This window comes from Alosa sapidissima, chromosome 5 (assembly GCF_018492685.1).
Source record: "Alosa sapidissima isolate fAloSap1 chromosome 5, fAloSap1.pri, whole genome shotgun sequence".
NCBI lineage: Eukaryota > Metazoa > Chordata > Actinopteri > Clupeiformes > Clupeidae > Alosa > Alosa sapidissima.
The window spans coordinates 24101748-24119993 of record NC_055961.1 but is presented as its reverse complement, the minus strand read 5'-3'; the positions used below and the strand labels follow the sequence as shown (position 1 = coordinate 24119993).

Genomic DNA, 18246 nt, shown 5'->3' with positions numbered 1-18246 from the left:
AACATAATAAGTTTGTGTGTGTGTGTGTGAGAGAGGTGTGCATTCCTAGAATGTGCATGTACACTACAGTTGCATACGTTATGAGCCAACACTGTGCATGTAGACAGTGAGCCTTACTAGCTTTTCTACTCAGAATGCTCAATGAAGTGCCTGTACGAGTAAGCGAAGCAAAGTCAGTGTTTTAAATGCAGGCCCTGAACTTCCACTCGCACTGACCCTGAGATCATCCTACTCCAGTTGCACTGGCAGCTGGTTGCTCAATGTGCAGAGATAAGGGGCTACACAAGGGGGTCAGTGCACAAAAGACGCACACAGCGAGGTGAGCTGGCACTGCGGAGGCCAAGTGTAGACCAGATGGTTTGCAGTGGTGGGATTGCTTCAAAGGGGTCAGATAGGACACACTGACTGGAGACTCCGATTTGCTCTGTCTCCGTTGTTGCTGTTGCTGTGTTTTCTTGGCTAAAGTCAGTCAGAGCCTCCACCGATTCACTGGAACTGTGATTCAAATCCTTCCCTTGATGGTTGTTGTTTTTATCAACCCACCGCAAGAAAAAGCAACAAAAAAAGTTTATGACATGCTTGGTCCTGTAGCCATAAAAGACAACAAAACAAAACCACAGCCTCCTTAAGAACATAACACTTCGGAGAAATCTCACCGCATGTATCAGAGACGTCTGCCTCTCCATCACCGAGGCGTACAGTGGCGTCAGACGTTATTTTCAGAGCCTGGACTGGAACTTCTGTCATGGGTCTGGATAAGAGCGCCTGCTTTTGGCCAGGGGTGGGTGGGTGTGGGCTGCATGTTATCTGTGGTGATTGGTGATTGGAGTGGAGAGGTGCCTTGATATACTGTAGTCAAACTGTGTGTGTGTGTGTGTGTGTGTGTGTGTGTGTGTGTGTGTGTGTGTTAGTGTGTGTGTGTGTGTAGAGGAGGGGGTGGTGGTGTTAGGCCTTGTGTCTTTCTCTCACCTTCTCTCTCTGTATCCCCCAATCACCACCACCACCACCAATGCCTCTACTGGCCCAAACATGCATGTAAGGTATTCTGGGATGCGATGCGGAAGGAGGTGAGGTAAGCCCCTCTGCCCCCTTATCAGACTTGGAGCAGCTGCCTGGGGTTCTCGGGAGGACTGGAGAGACGGCCTGCTATCAGGCCCTGGAGGACCCCCACCCCCACCCCCACCTCTCCGCCCCGTTCCCTACTCCCACCACCTTCTGACAGATTGGAGCCTCCACACGGGATGCCTTTTGGACTTTTGGTTTGTTACACATGAGTGATAAGACTGGGCCATGTGCCGCGGATGTGTTTGGCACTTAGAACACAGAGCACACGCCTCTGGGCTCTGACAGGGAAGGCTTATCCATACACTCATGTGTAAACACTGTGACACCAAACGAGAGACGGATATACAAAAAGAAAGGAAGAGAGAAAGAAAGAATCTCATTGTACATAGTGTAAGGAGAATTGTTTTAATATTTTAAATTACACTTTATTTAATATAAAACAAAACAATAAACAAATAAATTACATATTTTCTAAAATAATTCTCTCGATGAAAAAAAAATGCATAAGAACATCATAATTGTTTACAATTGTATTGGGAGAACATAAATGGAATGTCATGCAGACTTTTGGAGTATAAAAGCTGGTAATGAGGATGTAAATTTCATAGTATGACTGGGAAGGGCCACGGAGTGAAAATAAGACCCTTTTTAGAGGACTGTGGTTTGGTATTGCTTGAGAGGTCTTCTATTGGTGTAGCTGCCTTGCAAAACAAAACAAAAAAATCCAGAATTTGAGTGAGGTTGCTAATTTTTCTAGTCACTCATTCTTGTATGCACAAAGGGACGAGCCCCGCCTGCCTAAATTGCCTGCATGCGAACATGTTTACACAAAAACACACCTTTGGGGCTGAGAGACTGCTTGGAATTTGGTTCACTTAACTTGAGAAAAAAAAAAGGGGGGGGCGGGGGCGAAAACAAAAAAAATGCAAAGCACTGGATTCTTATCAGCTCCCAGAGGTCTGGCCATGATCCCCCTGAAGGACACTGCCAGGGGTTCACCCATAAAAAAGGGAGGCTTGACCAACCCCCTGTTAAAACATTAGCATTGTATATTAAAAAGATGGGGCAGGGATAAAGATGGGGCAGCTGGATGCATTTACATAATAAGGGCACCTCATTTGCACACAAGCTGTAGGAGAAGCTGCCCTCCCAACCCTTGGCTATCTCCCTCCCTCTCTCTCTCTTGTGTGCCGCCTCCCTCCCCTCCTCCACCCCCTGCCATCTCAACTGTGGACACAGCTACAGCCATTAGAGGGGCCTTGGTCCCATTGTGCTACGCTGGCCTGTACTTGGAGGCTACAAACAAGCTGAAGTGGGGTAAAAAAAAAGGGGGGGGGGGGTCTGAGGAGACAATGGACAACTGCTTCACTTCAGCCCCTCAACACTGTCCCATGTCTCTACACTCCCCGCCCCCAACCACCACCACCAATGTTTTCCACCACATTCACTCTGAGTCAATTTCTTTCTTTTTTTACAGTGCTGACAGTAGAGGCTTCGCTTGTCTCCCAAGATGTGTCCAATGTGTTAGATTGTGTTAGACTCTGTGAGGCCAGTCTTTTGTTTTGCGTTTGGCAGCCACTTGTCCACTCCAGGCAGATGGAGTGGCATGAGAAACTACCAAGACAGCTTAGCAGATATGGTCCTGGCAGGATTGGCTCAGGCGATGCGTACAATGATGTGAGTGGCATACAACAACGAATATTTAAAAAAAGAAAAGTAATAGTCTTCTTTTGTCCTCTCAAAGCAGAATTACCTCATTGGTCTTCACCAGCGCAAGACCTTCACTTCATATCATTTAGAATAAGTTATAAAAGTAATTGTCTTTTTTTGTGAGATATGTACATATAATATTTTAATATATTTACAGGAAATCTAAAAATCAGGCACTGTATTGCTGTCACTACAGCAAATTAACACATGATTTCCTGAGATTTAAGACAGCTGTTTTTCTTTTCTTTAAATAGCAAAATGTAAAATAATTTTATATAGAGAGAAATTTATATTTAACAATGCTTTTCTCTTTAATATCAAAATAAATGTTCTTTTCTTAATTTGTAAAACACTCCAGTTTTCAATACTGTTCAGATACTTCAGGGGAGTTCTTACACGCTTATCTCCAACCAGCCTCTTCATGAATGCAACCAGGCTGAAAAGAAATGAAACCTGTACGTTTGAAGCAGCCATTTTCATTTGATTGTTGCTTTTCTTACTGTAGTGCCAAGCATCGCAATAATGTTCTTGGGCTGTAAGGCAGAGATGTCAACCTCTGAGTACCGCTGTTTTCTCGTGCAATCATGTTCAATGCGACATCATGTTCCGTCCGAGCAACTAGTGCCAAAAAGAGTCCAACACCGAGGTCAAGCTGTGCCTTTCCGCTGCCTATAGGTCTCTCCGAGATCGGACGTTGTGATAGCCGAGGAGACAAGGGTCAGTGGAGATGGCATCATGGGTAAAGACTGAATCATTGTCCGATGAACAAGAGCTGGAGGTGTCCTCACAAGATGGAGAGTACTGCTCAAATGGGGTGGACAAATCCAAGTACTGGAGAGGGAAAGTCGATGAAATGATATTCATTAGTCTACTTGCATATCAATCTTTTCTACTTTTTCAAGTTTTTTCAAGTTTTTTTTACAATTATAGTTTTTATTAAATGTTTCCCTTCAGTGAGAGCAGGGAGCACTTACCTCATCTGAAATGGACAGTAGAAGTCTGTCCAGCTCCTCTACCAGCTGTTTGAAGGTGGGTCTTTGTGTGGGAACGGCATGCCAGCACTCTCTCATCTTCATGTACCTGTAAGGATACACATAGAGTCAGGTGAACAGGGAAGCCATCTCTTGGTCAATCATTAAGCTTTTTCATGACAGAGTAAAGTAGAATAGGAGAACTATAATCCCCCATGTTTGGGAGATTTATAGACCAACATAAATATGTTCCTCTAGCTCTACTGGTAGAACTAGTGCCAACAACACTGAGGGTGATGTGTTTGATAACCCTGGGAGCACACCGAATGAGAGAAATGTATGCTTGTACTGTATACTGTATACTGTATACTGTATAATTTTCGTGAAATATGAAAGGAAAGGTTTTGCTACTTACAGTTCATGTGTGCAGTTGGAGGGCTTGTCCATGCGATGGCCTTCCTTCAAGAGCTTGAAAAGTTCCTCCACAGGAATCCCAGGATAAGGAGAGCCACCCAGAGTGAAAATCTCCCACATTAGGACTCCAAAAGACCAGCTGGAGAGAGAGGGGGGGGGGGGGGGGGCACCACATGGGTCTTCATGTTAACACACAAATCACACATACTAACATTTAGGTGCACACACACACACACACATACACACACACCATGCCAAAGTAGAGGGCCAGCCACGAGCTTGCACCCCTCGAACAAAATCCTCACAAAACACCAATTCATTCATTAAAAGGCTTATTTACGCTCGTTAAAAATGTACAAGGGCCAAATCGGGTTAATCTATGCCAGGGTGCTTTCCTCAGTCCAAATAGCATTCTGATTAATCGGAACAGGCCCTAGCATTCCATCTCTTTGGGGATTCCAGAGTTCCTTCCTGGTCAGCTGATGGTCTGGCAGGGTTGTGGAGATTAGTGATTATTACTTACACATCACTCTGGTGTGTGTAGACTCTGTCAAACAAGGCCTCTGGCGCCATCCATTTCACTGGCAGTCGTCCCTGCAATTAGAGGAGAACATTAGTATGTTGCATTAAACGGTCATTCTGTCATGTTGAGCTAGTTGCAACTTGATTGGAGTTACGACATGCGTGAATGTGCGTGTTTGTATCTCATTTTCTCTCTGATATACATAGACAAACACACACACATGCACACACACACACACATAAATAGACAGACTTGTCCACTCACAAAATACAAAATGTGCACGTATCTAATTTTCTCTCTGATACACATAGAGAAACAAACACATACACACACACACACACACACACACACACACACAACAGCTCTGCTCGCTGCCCCTATAATGGAGACCCCTTCACCTAATTATCCCCCATTAAGTGATCTGCCAATCAGAGGCGACACATCAAACATCTGTCTTTAAAATCATTAAAGCTGCAAACACACCCCAGGAATGAAGGAAGGGGGTGGCATGGGGGTTGTGGGGGTGAGTGTGAGGGAGTCAGGGAGGTGGTCTGGCGCCTGAGACAGGGGGCCAACAGACTCCAGTGTTTACAAGAACAGAGACTGGGGTGGCTGGGAGGAGGATGAGCCAGCAAAAGTGGGTTCTTAAAAAAAGACAACCACAAATTTTTTATTTTTAAAAAAAAATATCACTCACGTTGGTTGTTTTCTTGTAGTAGTCGATCTGGTGAACTCCCCGGGCCAGGCCGAAGTCGGCGATTTTCATGACATTGTCTTCGGTCACCAAGACGTTCCTTGCGGCCAAGTCCCTGTGGATGCACTGTTGGGTTTCAGAGAAAGAGGGAAAGATGCTTAGAGAGGTCATATAATTACGAACACTAGGGCTCTGACAATGATGCAGAGGCCTGTGCAGGCCTTCATTCCTTGGGTTTTGTGGTGGTGGCATTCCAGACTAACACCGGGGGTTGCTATTCTTGCAACAAAAAAAAAACACCAGTCCCCACACACACCAAAACAGGACAGATACGAATGCCTACATGTATGTTTCTGTATGTCACATAAATCTCTACTGTTTTAGCCATGTCTCGGCCCTGCTGCGCACAACTGTAAATAAACTCTGAGGTTTCGCCAAAAAATAAGAGCAGCCGCCCACCACCCTTCTCGTCCTCAGAGAGCTGGACGGCATGGATGTCATTAAGTTTACTCTGGTTTCGCATTCTAAAATAGACGCTGTATTTGGGGATTGGGGGTATGGAAAGGAGGAGAGGAAAGAGAGAGAGAGAGAGAGACGGAGGAAGAGAGAGAGAGGAAGAAAGAGAGTGACATGTATACAATGAGTGGGTGAGAGAGAGCTAGAGTGGTAGAGGGAGAGAAAAAAAAAAGCAGGCCCCCAGTTTTTTTGCGGGCCCATAATGGAGGAGCGTTTCTCAGATGCTCACATTCTTAGCAGGCCACAAAAAGCTGGTAACACGATCTGCAGCCTTAGACTGTTTGCTAACAGATTTATGGCACTGCTAAAAGGGACAAAAGCCCACAGCGGAGGCGGGATGGGTCAGACAAGCGCCAAAACACGGCCACGGCACTCTCTCTCTCTCTCTCTCAGGGCCACTGGAGGAATGCCGGCGGAGGATAGTGTCAACGCCCGTCCCTAACACACACACACACAACCACACACGCACAAATGTGACTCGTTTTGATGAAAGAAACACAACAACACCCAACACTCGGGTGAACAACACTCTCAACTTTGAGGGTGGATCGGGGGGGTTGTTTCGGTGGCCTATGACTCACCCTATTGGAAGCCAGGTACTCCATGCCACGGGCCACCTGATAGGCACAGGAGAGCAGGTCCTTGAATGTGAGCTGCTCCTCAGGGACTTTGGTCACGTCAAAGGTGTAGTCCATTCCAGGCGGGCGGCGAGCTCGCAGGTACTCCCTCAGACTGCCCTTTGAAGCATACTCCACCAGAACATACAGAGGACCTGAGAGAGAGAGAGGGGAGAGAAAAAAGTGGAAACCGGAGAGACAGAGACAGAGAGAGGGAGGGAAAGAGAGAGAGAGAGGGAGAGAGATGGGGGGTTGTTACATTCGTCTGTGAATTTGAGCTGGGGGCTGCTGTGTAAATTTGACTTGCTGGCGAGACAAAGCCACAGTGCCCATTTAGGGAGGGCAAACAAACTCACCATCTTGTGTGCAGACTCCCAGAAGGTTGATGATGTTCTTGTGTTTGCCCATGCCCTTCATGAGCTCCATCTCGGAGATCAGGTCGGCCAGGTCTTTGTCCGTGGCATCATCTGGATTAAAAGCATTGTATTGAGTATTGACTATTGTTCAAAACCAAGAACACACACACACTCATTGGAAGGTATTCTTTCGGAGCAGTCCATTTTGGATTGCTTTTGAGATGTTACCTTTCAGCATCTTGACAGCCACAGTGGACACCTGCTCTGGATTCTCTTTGTTGATGCCAAAAGCATCTGCTCTCACCACCTGACCAAAGCAGCCTTCACCCAGTGGTTTCCCCAAGGTCAAGCTATAAGCAGAGGCATAAAAAAAGACATTAAAAACACACAAATAAACAAGTACGAGTAAATGGCAAAACCATTAGGGCGACAGTGAGAAACGGTCTGCTAGTAAAGCACTTACTTCTCCCTGGGGTACTCCCAGTCTGGGTCATAGGGGAGCTCAAACTCCATGACTCCAGCCAGCATCGGGGAGCAGCTGGACGACAGCCTGGCCACCCTCATCAAAGAGGCACTGGACTTCCCTGATGAGTTGGACTCCACAGAGTACTGGAGAGAATAGAAAAAAAATGTTTAGTTTTAATACATTCAACAAACTCTATAAATGGCTATAGAACCATGGACAGGTTAAACAAAATAATATGACACTTTCCCCATCTAATGCCGAGACCCAAAGTGAGCAGAGTCATGCATACCTGTCTACGAAGAGGGAACTTGGAGAGCTTCTGAACTGGTAGAACGTCGAACGGTTCTCGGCTTGGGTGGACCTGCATACGGCAAAGAACCACGATGATGATGGCCATCACCAGAGCCAGGACACCCGATGCATAGATGATGATGTCCGTGTACTTGGTCTCCATCTTCTCCACTTCATCTGCCACTTCCTCCTCTGTAAACAACAACCAACAACCAACAGGATGAGAACTGGTCTGCCGGTGTGTGTTAGGAGAACAAGTGAAGTGTCTGAAGTGAGTGATTGCTGAGTAGAGGAGGACTTACCAGAGAGGACCGTAAGCCATGCAGACTGGTAGGAGAATCCGATGGAGTTGCCAGCCAAGCATGTGTACTCTCCTGCATCCTCCATAGTGATGTTGGTCAGATACAGGACCTCCACCTCGGACATGTTCAAGCTCCCAGTCTAAAACAATAAGGAATAAAATAGTTACAACTAAGTAAGCATTTTGCAACACCTTTGAAGCACCTTCACATACAATACATGACATCTGTGCAATTGCAGTCAACCAAAACTAATGAAAACATTGCACGACACGGGTTCCACAGCTTCGTGTTGAGTGTTACCTTGAGGACTTGAACGTAAGGGATGCCATCTGGGCCATATCGGCTGCCATTCTTCTCAATGTGCTTGAGCCACTGGATGTGGGGCTGGGCATCACTGTACACCTTACAGAGGAACTGGGCATCACCCCCCACCACAGCGGTGATGTTGGCGGGCAGTCCAGCCTGCAGGATAGGCCGATGTGGGGAGCGCTCTAGAAACAGAGGGAGAGAGGGATGGTCAGCAGGGCTTTTCTCTCTGTGTTGAATGTTAGACTCTTTCTCAACACATACAATCTAAAATAAATGTTTATGTTTTACATTATCAAGTTATTTATACGTTTCACATTAAAAAGTCATTTTCTGGCTGATGTTTTGACTTAGTGATGGTGACTTAAACAAAAAAATAGAAAGGAATATGCTGCCAAGTCACAACTCAGTTTCAAAAATCACACTCAAAGGTCCAAGTCAAAATAAGACCACATTTAAGCCAAAGTCAGAGGAGTCACACACACCACACACACACATACAGAAAGGGAGAGGGAGAATATCTGCAAAGCAGGGGAAAGCATGTTAAATGCTGAGAGTGCTAATCTGATAAGAATGCCAGACCAGTGAAAGAGATAAGCACTGCTTCCAAAGCTGGCCAGACTTCCACTAATTGGTTCCATTGGTGGGGGATTTTTGCCTACCCCCTTTCTTCCTATCACTCACTTTTTCACTCTCTCCCTCTTTCGCTCTCTATCTGTTTGTCTGTCCTCTCTGTCTGTCTGTCTGTTTAGCTGCCCTACACTCTCACTCTGTCTGTCTGTCTGTCTGTTTAGCTGCACATACTCTCTCCCTCTGTCTGTAAGCTGGCATGCTTTGATGACATGGAGCTTCTCTGCTTTTTTTTTCTTTTTCATTGTATGGGTCTTTCTACCCCCACCCCTTCTCTTTCTCTCTCTCTCTCTCTCTCTCTCCCTTTTTCTGCATGGAGACAGCAGTTGACCCCATGCTGGACTCTTAACAAACAGGTCTGTCACAGGTCAGGTAGAAAACTGGTCTGGACACTGCCGCTCGCTCCGCTTCCAGGCCTGGTGGCACGCGGACCGACGCCAGACCCCCCAGTCCTCCCCCGCCGTGCCCCAGCCCAAATTTACTGCCCCCTTTCTCCACACTCATAGCGGACCTTAAATATTGCCACAGACATCTGAAAGCCACTGAGTCGACTCTGGCGCCTTTTGCCACATGCACCGCTTTCAGGAGCTGGGATGTCCTGTCTCTCTCTCTCTCTTTCTCTCTCTCTCTCTCTCTCTCTCTCTCCCTCCCTCTCTCATTTTTCCACCTCTCTCTTTCTCTATCTCTCTCCATCCCTCTCTTTTCATGTCAGGCCTGCAGGCAAACCAGTCACTTCCAGCATGGCCGGCCACTCTGGGCCAGTTTGATTGTGATCTCCACTGACAGCTGCTGACCGCTGTGGACTGCCGCTGACTCCACAAAACTCAAAACTCCTCCTCAGACCCACAGACCTGGTGTGTTGTGTGTGTGTGTGTGTGTGCGTGTGTGTGTGTGCGTGTGTGTGTGTGTGTGTGTGTCTACGTGCGTGTCTTACCAAGCACATCCAGCAGGTAGCTGTGGGTGATGGAGCCGAACTTGTTCTCCACGACACACGTGTAGTTGCCCCGATCTGACGGAACCACACTCTCCATGACCAGGCTCCAGTGCTGGTGACGAAGCTGTTCAGCAAACAAAACATATTCACGTGTTATAGACATATTCATATCACTCTTGTTCTGTGTCAATGAGATACACCAAGATATCTTAAACACATTTACACCGACACACATTCCCTTTGGAGAGTCTCTTCACCTTGATGCCCCCGATGCGGTGCTCGCCCCGGAACTCACGGCCATTCTTCAGCCAGCGGATAGTGGGTAAGGGGCTGCCTGTGGCAGGGCAGCGGAACTTGACCGTGTTGCCGGCCGGCACGGCGTAGAGCTTCTTCTCCATGCGCTGAGTGTGCGTCCAGTAGGGTCCTGAGGGACAAAAGAGAGGACAAGAGGAGACACAGATTAGCTTTACTGTCCACAATATAAAAAGGAAGGATGTTTTTCATTTAGATCTAGGTCTTTTTGTGTATGTTCAACTAATGTATTCTCCTCTACACAACACTTCACATCAGTTGACCCTAACTATGTCCTGATGCTTATACTGCCGTACCTTGCATTTATACCTTATACCACTTGACCGAAGCTATTTTGGCCAAGGCCGTGCATTGCTGAAATTCTGTAAACAAACCACTCTGCCGTCCTGGTCAATATTTACTAACAAGGGCAAACAATCCAGTCAACTATCTAAAAATAGAAAACCAAATAAAAATAAGAATCTGAGCATGTGCTTTGGCTGTACAACTGACCTCTACTAAAGTACACCTGGTCGTTCTCAGACTCTGTCAGCATGTCATCCAGGCCATTGTCCTCATCATCATCACCAGAGCCAAGGGAGTCTGATCATGTTGGACAAAGAGAACATGATGTTAGAGAAATGACCAGAAAGATTACATTATTATCTAAATCATGGCAAGCATTATGTATGGTCAGCATTGTAACATGTGGTATATGTATGAGTGACACTTTTGGACAATCATAAACTATGTAAAATGCAGCCCAGTACAGTATACAGTGTGTGTGTGTGTGTGTGTGTGTGTGTGTGTGTGTGTGTGTCCAGTGATGTCCATACCTGCCACCATGATAGTGAAGTTACGCAGCATCTCCCGCGAGCCTCGCAGCATGCACGCGTACACTCCTGAGTCATCGTAGGTGATGTCGACGATCTCCATGACGCCAGCACGGATGTGGATCCGTGTGCTGTGCTGCACGCGGGCATCGCCCTTGTACCAAAGCACTGACCCCCGGCGACCGCCATCACAGCGCAGCTTCAGCACATCACCTGGTTCCAGCAGCAGGTGCTCGGACACGTCGTCCAGCTGGTCCTCGGAAACATCTAGAAACAGAACAGAGATACATGAAACAAAGATACAATCCAAGGTCTGTTAGATTCATTAGTGAAGTCGCATGACAGTCTGCAATCAATGCAACTACAAATGTGCTTGAGGGCTTGACCAGAACTTCAACCCTAAATATGAACTAAACAGGTAATGCTTAACACAGGATAATTCTGAATTTTTCAACTCAACATTTGGCGGGTGTGCTTACCTTCTGCTGTTTCCAGACGGGCATTTGGCATCAGAGAACGAGACAGAAGTTCCTCTACAAAAAAAAAAAAACAATCCAAATTCATTAGATGTCAGCAATACTTTTAGTGAGCCAAACAACATTACTGACTAAATCCAGTAGGAACTGATTGGCCTACCTGGGTAAACTTCTAGCCAGGCTGACTGCATGTACTGCCCAGAGGAAGTCTCTGCCTTGCACACATACTCTCCTGTACTCTCCAATGACACATTGTTGAGAGCCAGGACGTTCACCTTGGATATGTTACCTTGAATAGGCTGTGACAAAAAAAACAGCAAGCAAAATTAGACACAACTACATTGCTGCGTAAACTTTTCATAATAATTCATAACTGAAACATAATTCAGTGCCGGAATGTTCTTTTACCGTTAGAGTGCGCAGATGAGGTTGGCCATCAGCTCCCAGGAGGCCATCGTCCTTCTTGAGCCACTGGATGCGCGTGGAGGCCGGCCTGTGAACCTTACACACCAGCTTCACATTCCCCCCCACCACGGCCGTGGTGTTCTCTGGGAACCCAGGCACGAGAGGTGGACGGTGTACACGGAGGTCTGGAGACGGAGCGAGAGGAAAGGAGGGGGGAACAGAGAGAGAGAAAGTGAAAAAGAAAAAGAGAGGGAGCGTTAAGTGATTTATTTTTACTTTGGCAAGCATATGCAACATAACAAACACCTTTTCAGATTTTGCTGAGATTGACACGTTTAAGTTAATTTGCTTGTGCTGGAGGCTTACCAAAATACTATAGCATTAGACTGTGTAAAAATGACTCACGGACCATTTTGTGCAAGTTTATATAAGCAAAACACTCAAAGTAGTCAACAATGTTTTGTAACTGCAGAGTGAAACCAGAGGATTATTCCAAACACCAGATTTTGACGTCATATTGGTTGGTATCATGGCACCACAATTGAGACTGAGATTGCCAATGCAGCAGCCATTCTAACCACACACACACACACACACACACACACACACACACACACACACACACATACACACACACACACACACACACACACACACACTCACACACACACACACACACACACACACACACACACACACACACACACACACACACACACTCACACCTCCACTAAGCCTAGTCTCCAAAGTCACATTGGCACACTTGCTAATGAACTTCATGGGTCCAGCTGGAGAGTTGGCCTGTGTTTGACCTCTCGAATGGGTGTGAATGGCGGGAAGGAAAAATAACGTCAAACTCACAAAAACACACAAAGAGCGCTGGGCCATGAAATACAAGGATGGCCTCCTTACTCTTGAACTGAGCGAGAAAAACAAAATGGTCTGAAGGTAGCCCTTTAACTGTTTGCACTGGTAATTGAATAATTATTAAACATTTTGATAAATAGTTGTGAGATCGCTGACATGTTTTACATGTTATTACTGTAAATCATTTCAGCACTCATAGATCAATTTAGCAACTTGCCTGTTCCCTGCATAACCTCTGAGATCCCTCCTATACCTATACCCCCTGGATACCTCTAAGAAGAAAGGCATTCAATAAACAAATATATGTGTGTGTGTCTGTTTTTAAAAATAACTTTAACCCACCAGGCCTACAGCTATAGCACAGCCCTGTGCTGTGCTGAACTCCCAGTTGTGCTGTGTCAATCTGCTGGGCCGCAGGTTACCTTTGAAACGATCACAGCCAGAGCTAACATCACAGCGCGCCTCCGTGCTTCCCTGAATGAACTCCTTGTGTATGAGCAATCATTAACCACTTGAGCTCCCAACTGGCTGACATTGGCTGGCCCCTCAGATCCTTCCTGCTACAGAGGGGCCAGTCATCGCTCAGGTCTCCTAACATCTTTTCCCCTTCTTTTTTGGGGGGTGGTGGGGGTTCCTACGCAAGTTACATTCAATTGACCCCCAAGTCACTTCTTTCTTGTTTATATGTGCTTTTTTCGACATTTCCTCTAGTGACACTGGCTGTGCTGGGTAGCTTTGCCTGTGTGTACGGTGCTGCTGTCTAATGACTCTAATGTTCTCTGGCAGAACTTCAGTGGAGCTTTGTTGAGCCCCACCACGGGGTCCCTGAACCCTCTACACTGGCCCACGGTGAGCTTTAAGCTGGCAGCTAAGGTCAAAAGGAGAGAGAGAGAGAGAAAAAGAGAGGGAGAAAGGGAGCATAGGTTCCTTCCTATTCTCCTTTGAGATACTTCCATCGTTGCCCTGTCCCTTTGTGCTAAATTTTCCATCAACCCTCCCCTCTCTCAGTCTGCTACAGCCATTATTCTTCATTTGATCACACATTCAGCCTCTGTTGCAATGTTTTTCAGTTTTCCGTATTTTCTGATTATTTATGTTTCAATTTAAGCTTGTCTTGCATAGAGCATATTGACAATGCTGTAGTGTGTGTGTGTATGTGTGCGTGTGTGTGTGTGTGTGTGTGTGCGGTGGGGTGGAGTGGGACTGGGGGCACTTAGTGGTGAGTGCAATCAATCTACAGCCATCATAACAAACATTTGAGGCTGAATGCTCACCTCTGAAAGCACATACAAAACCCGAGACAAGTCATGCATTTGTACAGAGAGAATGGGAACCACAACCCCCCCCCCCCAAACACACACACACACACAACCACTCACAGCTGGCACCAGGCCAGACAGATTTACACTTCCGAGCCTCAGGGCTTTGGCCGGATCAGGTAGCACAGTTACGCCTATGAGAAGAGGAAAGAGGAAGAGAGGAAGGGGGGAGAGTACTAGAGCCCTTCTCCAGAAAATGATTACAGCCCCCCTCTACTTCACGTCACCTTCAGTGGAGCTCGATGGCACCTCTCTCCGGATAAGAGACCATGACCTACTGTTTTACACCCCCTTAATGCCCCTGGTCAGGGCTCAGATAAAATTATGACACAATTAAATAATAAGCTGAACTACAGTGGGATAACTTAGCAATACATGTACACTGACCATTTACCCCCCCACCCCCTGCCCGCCACACACAAATAGTCCCAAAAATAAGCATTGTATGAATGATATGAACCATATAGAACATACCTTTGGTTTGAATCTCTTCTGTTGTGACAGCCCTTCCCCAGGAGTAGTCCACCACACAGACGATCAGTATGAGGACCTTGTGGAGATAAGCCATCTTGCAGACTGGATGGGTCTTCTCTTGCTTGTTCTCTGATGGGGGTGCAGGGGAGGTCAGAGCTGGCCTGAGGAACCCTCAGCAGCTGGTGTACGGCATTGGCAAGCCCAGTGCCTCGCAACCCCAATCACCTGTGGCGATGAAATGAAGGAGATAAAAATCTGGATCAGGCATTGCACTCGACTGACATGTTTCCAGGCATTGACTGCGGGGAGATATGGGTGTTTGTTCACGTACCTGAATGTGAGACACTTCACCACTGTCTTATCCGCCTATGAATGTCCTCTACTGAATATGCAAGAGCGGCAGTTTAGAAGTTGTTACGCGTGAACGGAGACTGTGCATGGGCAGTTTTAATTTGACAGTCTGGTCAAATTCGCTATTTAGAGTGGAACGACGAAGAGAAAATACTAAAATATGAATTAACACTGACCATTCCTACAATGAAACCATTAGGACAATTAAGTAGTGAATAATTTACTGCGTATTTCAGTTCAACTGAATGTTTGTGACGACAAAGGCTATAGGCTCTTTCTGTCCTCGTTTAGCGAGTTGATGTTAAGTGGTTCTCGTTAAAATTAATCAGAAAAGCAACACGCTGGGTGTTCGAGTTTATCTGTCACTTTTGTTATGCATAGCATGGCACAAAAGTCCCATTCTTTTTAGAAACACCACAGCACTGCCACGAATAGCAGTTACAGTCTGTTTATACTGGAAGGGTAGCTTTCATTGCGTGACGAGATCACAATAGGATAGGAGAAACGAGACCATGCAGAAATTATTGGTTTAGTGGAAGAACTGAAAAGGGACGGAGTTGAAAATCACAGCAAAGTTGCGGCCAAGAAGGCGGTTAGCCTACCCCGGGACTGTTTGATAGAAAAAGTCAAAGTAGCCTACCGAAAATTATTTTAAGCCAATCTGTATGCAACCGTTGGGCTTTTAGGCATGCACTAGAATTATTCATGTTGAGTTGTTCATTTACACGGCAAAAAAATTGATGTGTGGTCCCTTTCTTTGAACATAGATACAGCAATGTTTAACCACCACATACATTGTGAGAGAGTGGCAAACAAAAGTAAGAGCACAATTGAGGGGTAATAAATTAAACGCTCGATCACCAGCGTTGTTTGACTGAGACAATTGATTTGGTTAAAATATAACTGTTCATACTGACATAGGCTACGTGATACACTTTGCATAACACAAGTTATAAATGAAATGTATCAGTTAGTTCAGAAATAGTAACACAATAACGACAACTTTCTCAAGTGTTCTAAAGAAGTAGGCTAGGTAAGTTACAGTATAAAACCTTTCCTTGAATAATTTAATAGGCTACATGGTAGTAGGCATCATTGCAGCGTTTAAAATATAAAAAAGTTGGACTTTTAGAATTGTAAATGAGAATTGTAAGCAGCCAATCCTAATTCAAATTTCATGCAAAAAATGTCATACCGTATTTTCGTTCAGTGCTGTTATAATCCTTGGCGAAATTCGATTAGTGTTCTTTGCAAAAATTAGCCATTGGTCCGAGGTACGATTTTATTTCCAAGTCTTTGTGAAAGTGAAGTCACTTCAGTGGCGAACATATAGATCCATTAATAAGAAAACAATATTGAGGACTTTAGTGTCCAGACGCCAGATTGAACTGATCCTTGATACAGTGCGCAAAGTCCAACTCCTCACTTGATTAGATTCTTGACGCCGGATAAAGCGCTGTTTCCTCGACTCGACACGAGTGCTCACGAAGCAAAATACCCGGCTTAATCCACATGAAGAAAAATATGTGAAAAATAAAAATCTGTTTTGATGTTTCTAGTCCATTGAACGCACATAGAACGTTTCCACGAGAGTTAAAAACTAATGTAAACGGTACAGAAGTCGTCCGATGAAACGTTAGTGCGACCCTCCAAAGCGCCTCTGAGGCTATGAATGAGGGACCCAAGAGCAAGGCTGTGAGAGACCACCTTGGTAATGTTCACGCGCAAAGCGATTCAGTCTTCTTGAACCCAAGCAGTTCCTGGATGGTTTGCCACACCGAATGAGCTAAGTGAGTTTTAAAATCAGTCCGGCAAAGTCTCAGTTAGCAGCTCTCGGGATTCGTAGCAATGCTCTGTTGGCAGTCGGACTCCCTACTCACCGCTGTCGCTTCACAACAATGGACTAAAACGAGGGAGAGCAAGGGGGAGGAGGGGTGGACAGGCTCCGAAACCCCCACCCCCAAACAAATCCCTACACGCTGTCCCCGGCGCCCAATATAAAAGGTAGATACTACAGAGACAACTTCATAGTGCAACCATGCGGTGCTTATGCGAATGTCGAACGAGACATCATTTTCACATGGGGTTACTTATTGCCTTTCTGTTTTGAAAAGAGCATGGTAAGCCTTTACTGCTGGTGAGTGACTAGGCCTATTGAAGAACGTAAACAACGTTGTTACCTCATTCCAAATATCTAAATTCATAGAATAATCACTAATTGCGTTCTCTTCCATTTTTAATTGATCATAGGGCCTATGTTTCTTGCCTCTATTTGCAACAAGGTAAATTAGCAGCTTGTTAAAACAAATAACGCATACAATTCCATTCATACCCTGTCATTATAAGGTACGTGCGTACTGTATTCAATAGCTGTGAATTGCCCTGGCTCCTAATTGCGTCATTTAAATAGGCCTTCTGTCATCAGTAATCCTTTTAGTTGCGCCGCATTATAACACGCCTTAATTGGTGTAGCCTTTAAGGACAGTCACGTTTTCTGTGTTCTCCTGGGTAATTAAGAATTGAACAATTAATAGTGTAAGGGTTTTGTTTTATTCCCGAGGACCCCACTGTGCAAAGAAAACTATTTTGGACGTCCAATTTTAGGGTCAGATTGTAACGCCAGATGACATCTTTTTTTGCCGACATTCAGTAGGCCCTATTGACATCCACAGGACCTCTGTATAACGTTTAAAATAGGTAGTTAGATAGTCCTCTTGAAGTCCAAATGGGGACATGGATAGACGTCGAAATAGCGGACCTAGTTTGCACATCCTGCAGTCTTCCAGAATTGGTCTTGGACCAACAGATGCAATAAAATACATGATCTGCATGTCTAATGACGTGCAGGTCATGTTATGCAGGTATGCCGTTTTTTGGCCACTATGGTGGATCGTACCATTACCAATGCGTTTTCTCTGAGGGACAGATAGATGGGCAGAGGGGGGGGTCGACCGACAGTGAGTCCGGTGTTTCTTTCCCGTGGGGCTCAAGCCTCCCTGCACTATTCCAGGCAGTCATTTTCTGCTTGAGTGGAGAGCACCTACCATGCGCAGACAATGGTGTGAGAATATGGCTCCGATCCAAACATACGCGCGAGATCAAGCGAGCGTTACCCTGGTTTTAAGGGAAAGACTTCCGCACGTCATAGTGTTGTATAGGCTACTGTACGTATAGGCTACAGTACATTCAGAGTTTAGAGTACAGTAGTGATAACGACATATGATAGGACTTGAGGGAGTTTGACTTTTAAGATCATTCCGTGTGATGTGAATTGTTCAATTAAATAGTAGTGTCTTGCAAAAAGTGGATCTCTCCTTCAGTTATTGCCTTCTGTGGTCGTTGTGGAGACTGGAGACTGACATGCCTCTCTTTCTCTTTCTCTCTCTCTCTCTCTCTGCCTGTGTGCTATATGGTCCTGGCAAATAACTGCCTGTC

At 45.7% G+C, this 18246-nt stretch overlaps 1 protein-coding gene across 1 annotated transcript; it reads right to left on the bottom strand.

Moving 5' to 3' along the window:
- Positions 1–1940: 1940 nt before the first annotated feature.
- Positions 1941–16712, bottom strand: fgfr4 (fibroblast growth factor receptor 4). The gene is made up of 21 exons (XM_042091946.1): positions 16007–16712; positions 14461–14685; positions 11804–11985; positions 11556–11694; positions 11399–11452; positions 10923–11186; positions 10600–10689; positions 10053–10219; positions 9796–9919; positions 8226–8416; positions 7926–8064; positions 7622–7815; positions 7330–7475; positions 7095–7216; positions 6867–6977; positions 6475–6665; positions 5381–5503; positions 4684–4754; positions 4162–4299; positions 3750–3855; positions 1941–3606 (listed from the first exon to the last, which is right to left on the bottom strand). Exons 2-21 carry the CDS (start codon positions 14552–14554, stop codon positions 3445–3447), a joined length of 2808 nt encoding a protein of 935 aa, XP_041947880.1. The 5' UTR covers positions 14555–14685; positions 16007–16712; the 3' UTR covers positions 1941–3444.
- Positions 16713–18246: the final 1534 nt, after the last annotated feature.

What these genes read in the sequence shown, in the direction of transcription:
- fgfr4 (XM_042091946.1), bottom strand. Translation starts at nt 14,554, where the DNA reads ATGGCTTATCTCCACAAGGTCCTCATACTGATCGTCTGTGTGGTGGAC. An exon ending in CCAGGTGTACTTTAGTAGAG is followed by an intron (nt 10,220 to 10,599) that starts GTCAGTTGTACA and finishes TTTGTCCCTCAG; the next exon opens with GACCCTACTGGACGCACACT. An exon ending in AGTACCTGGCTTCCAATAGG is followed by an intron (nt 5,504 to 6,474) that starts GTGAGTCATAGG and finishes GAAACCCAACAG; the next exon opens with TGCATCCACAGGGACTTGGC.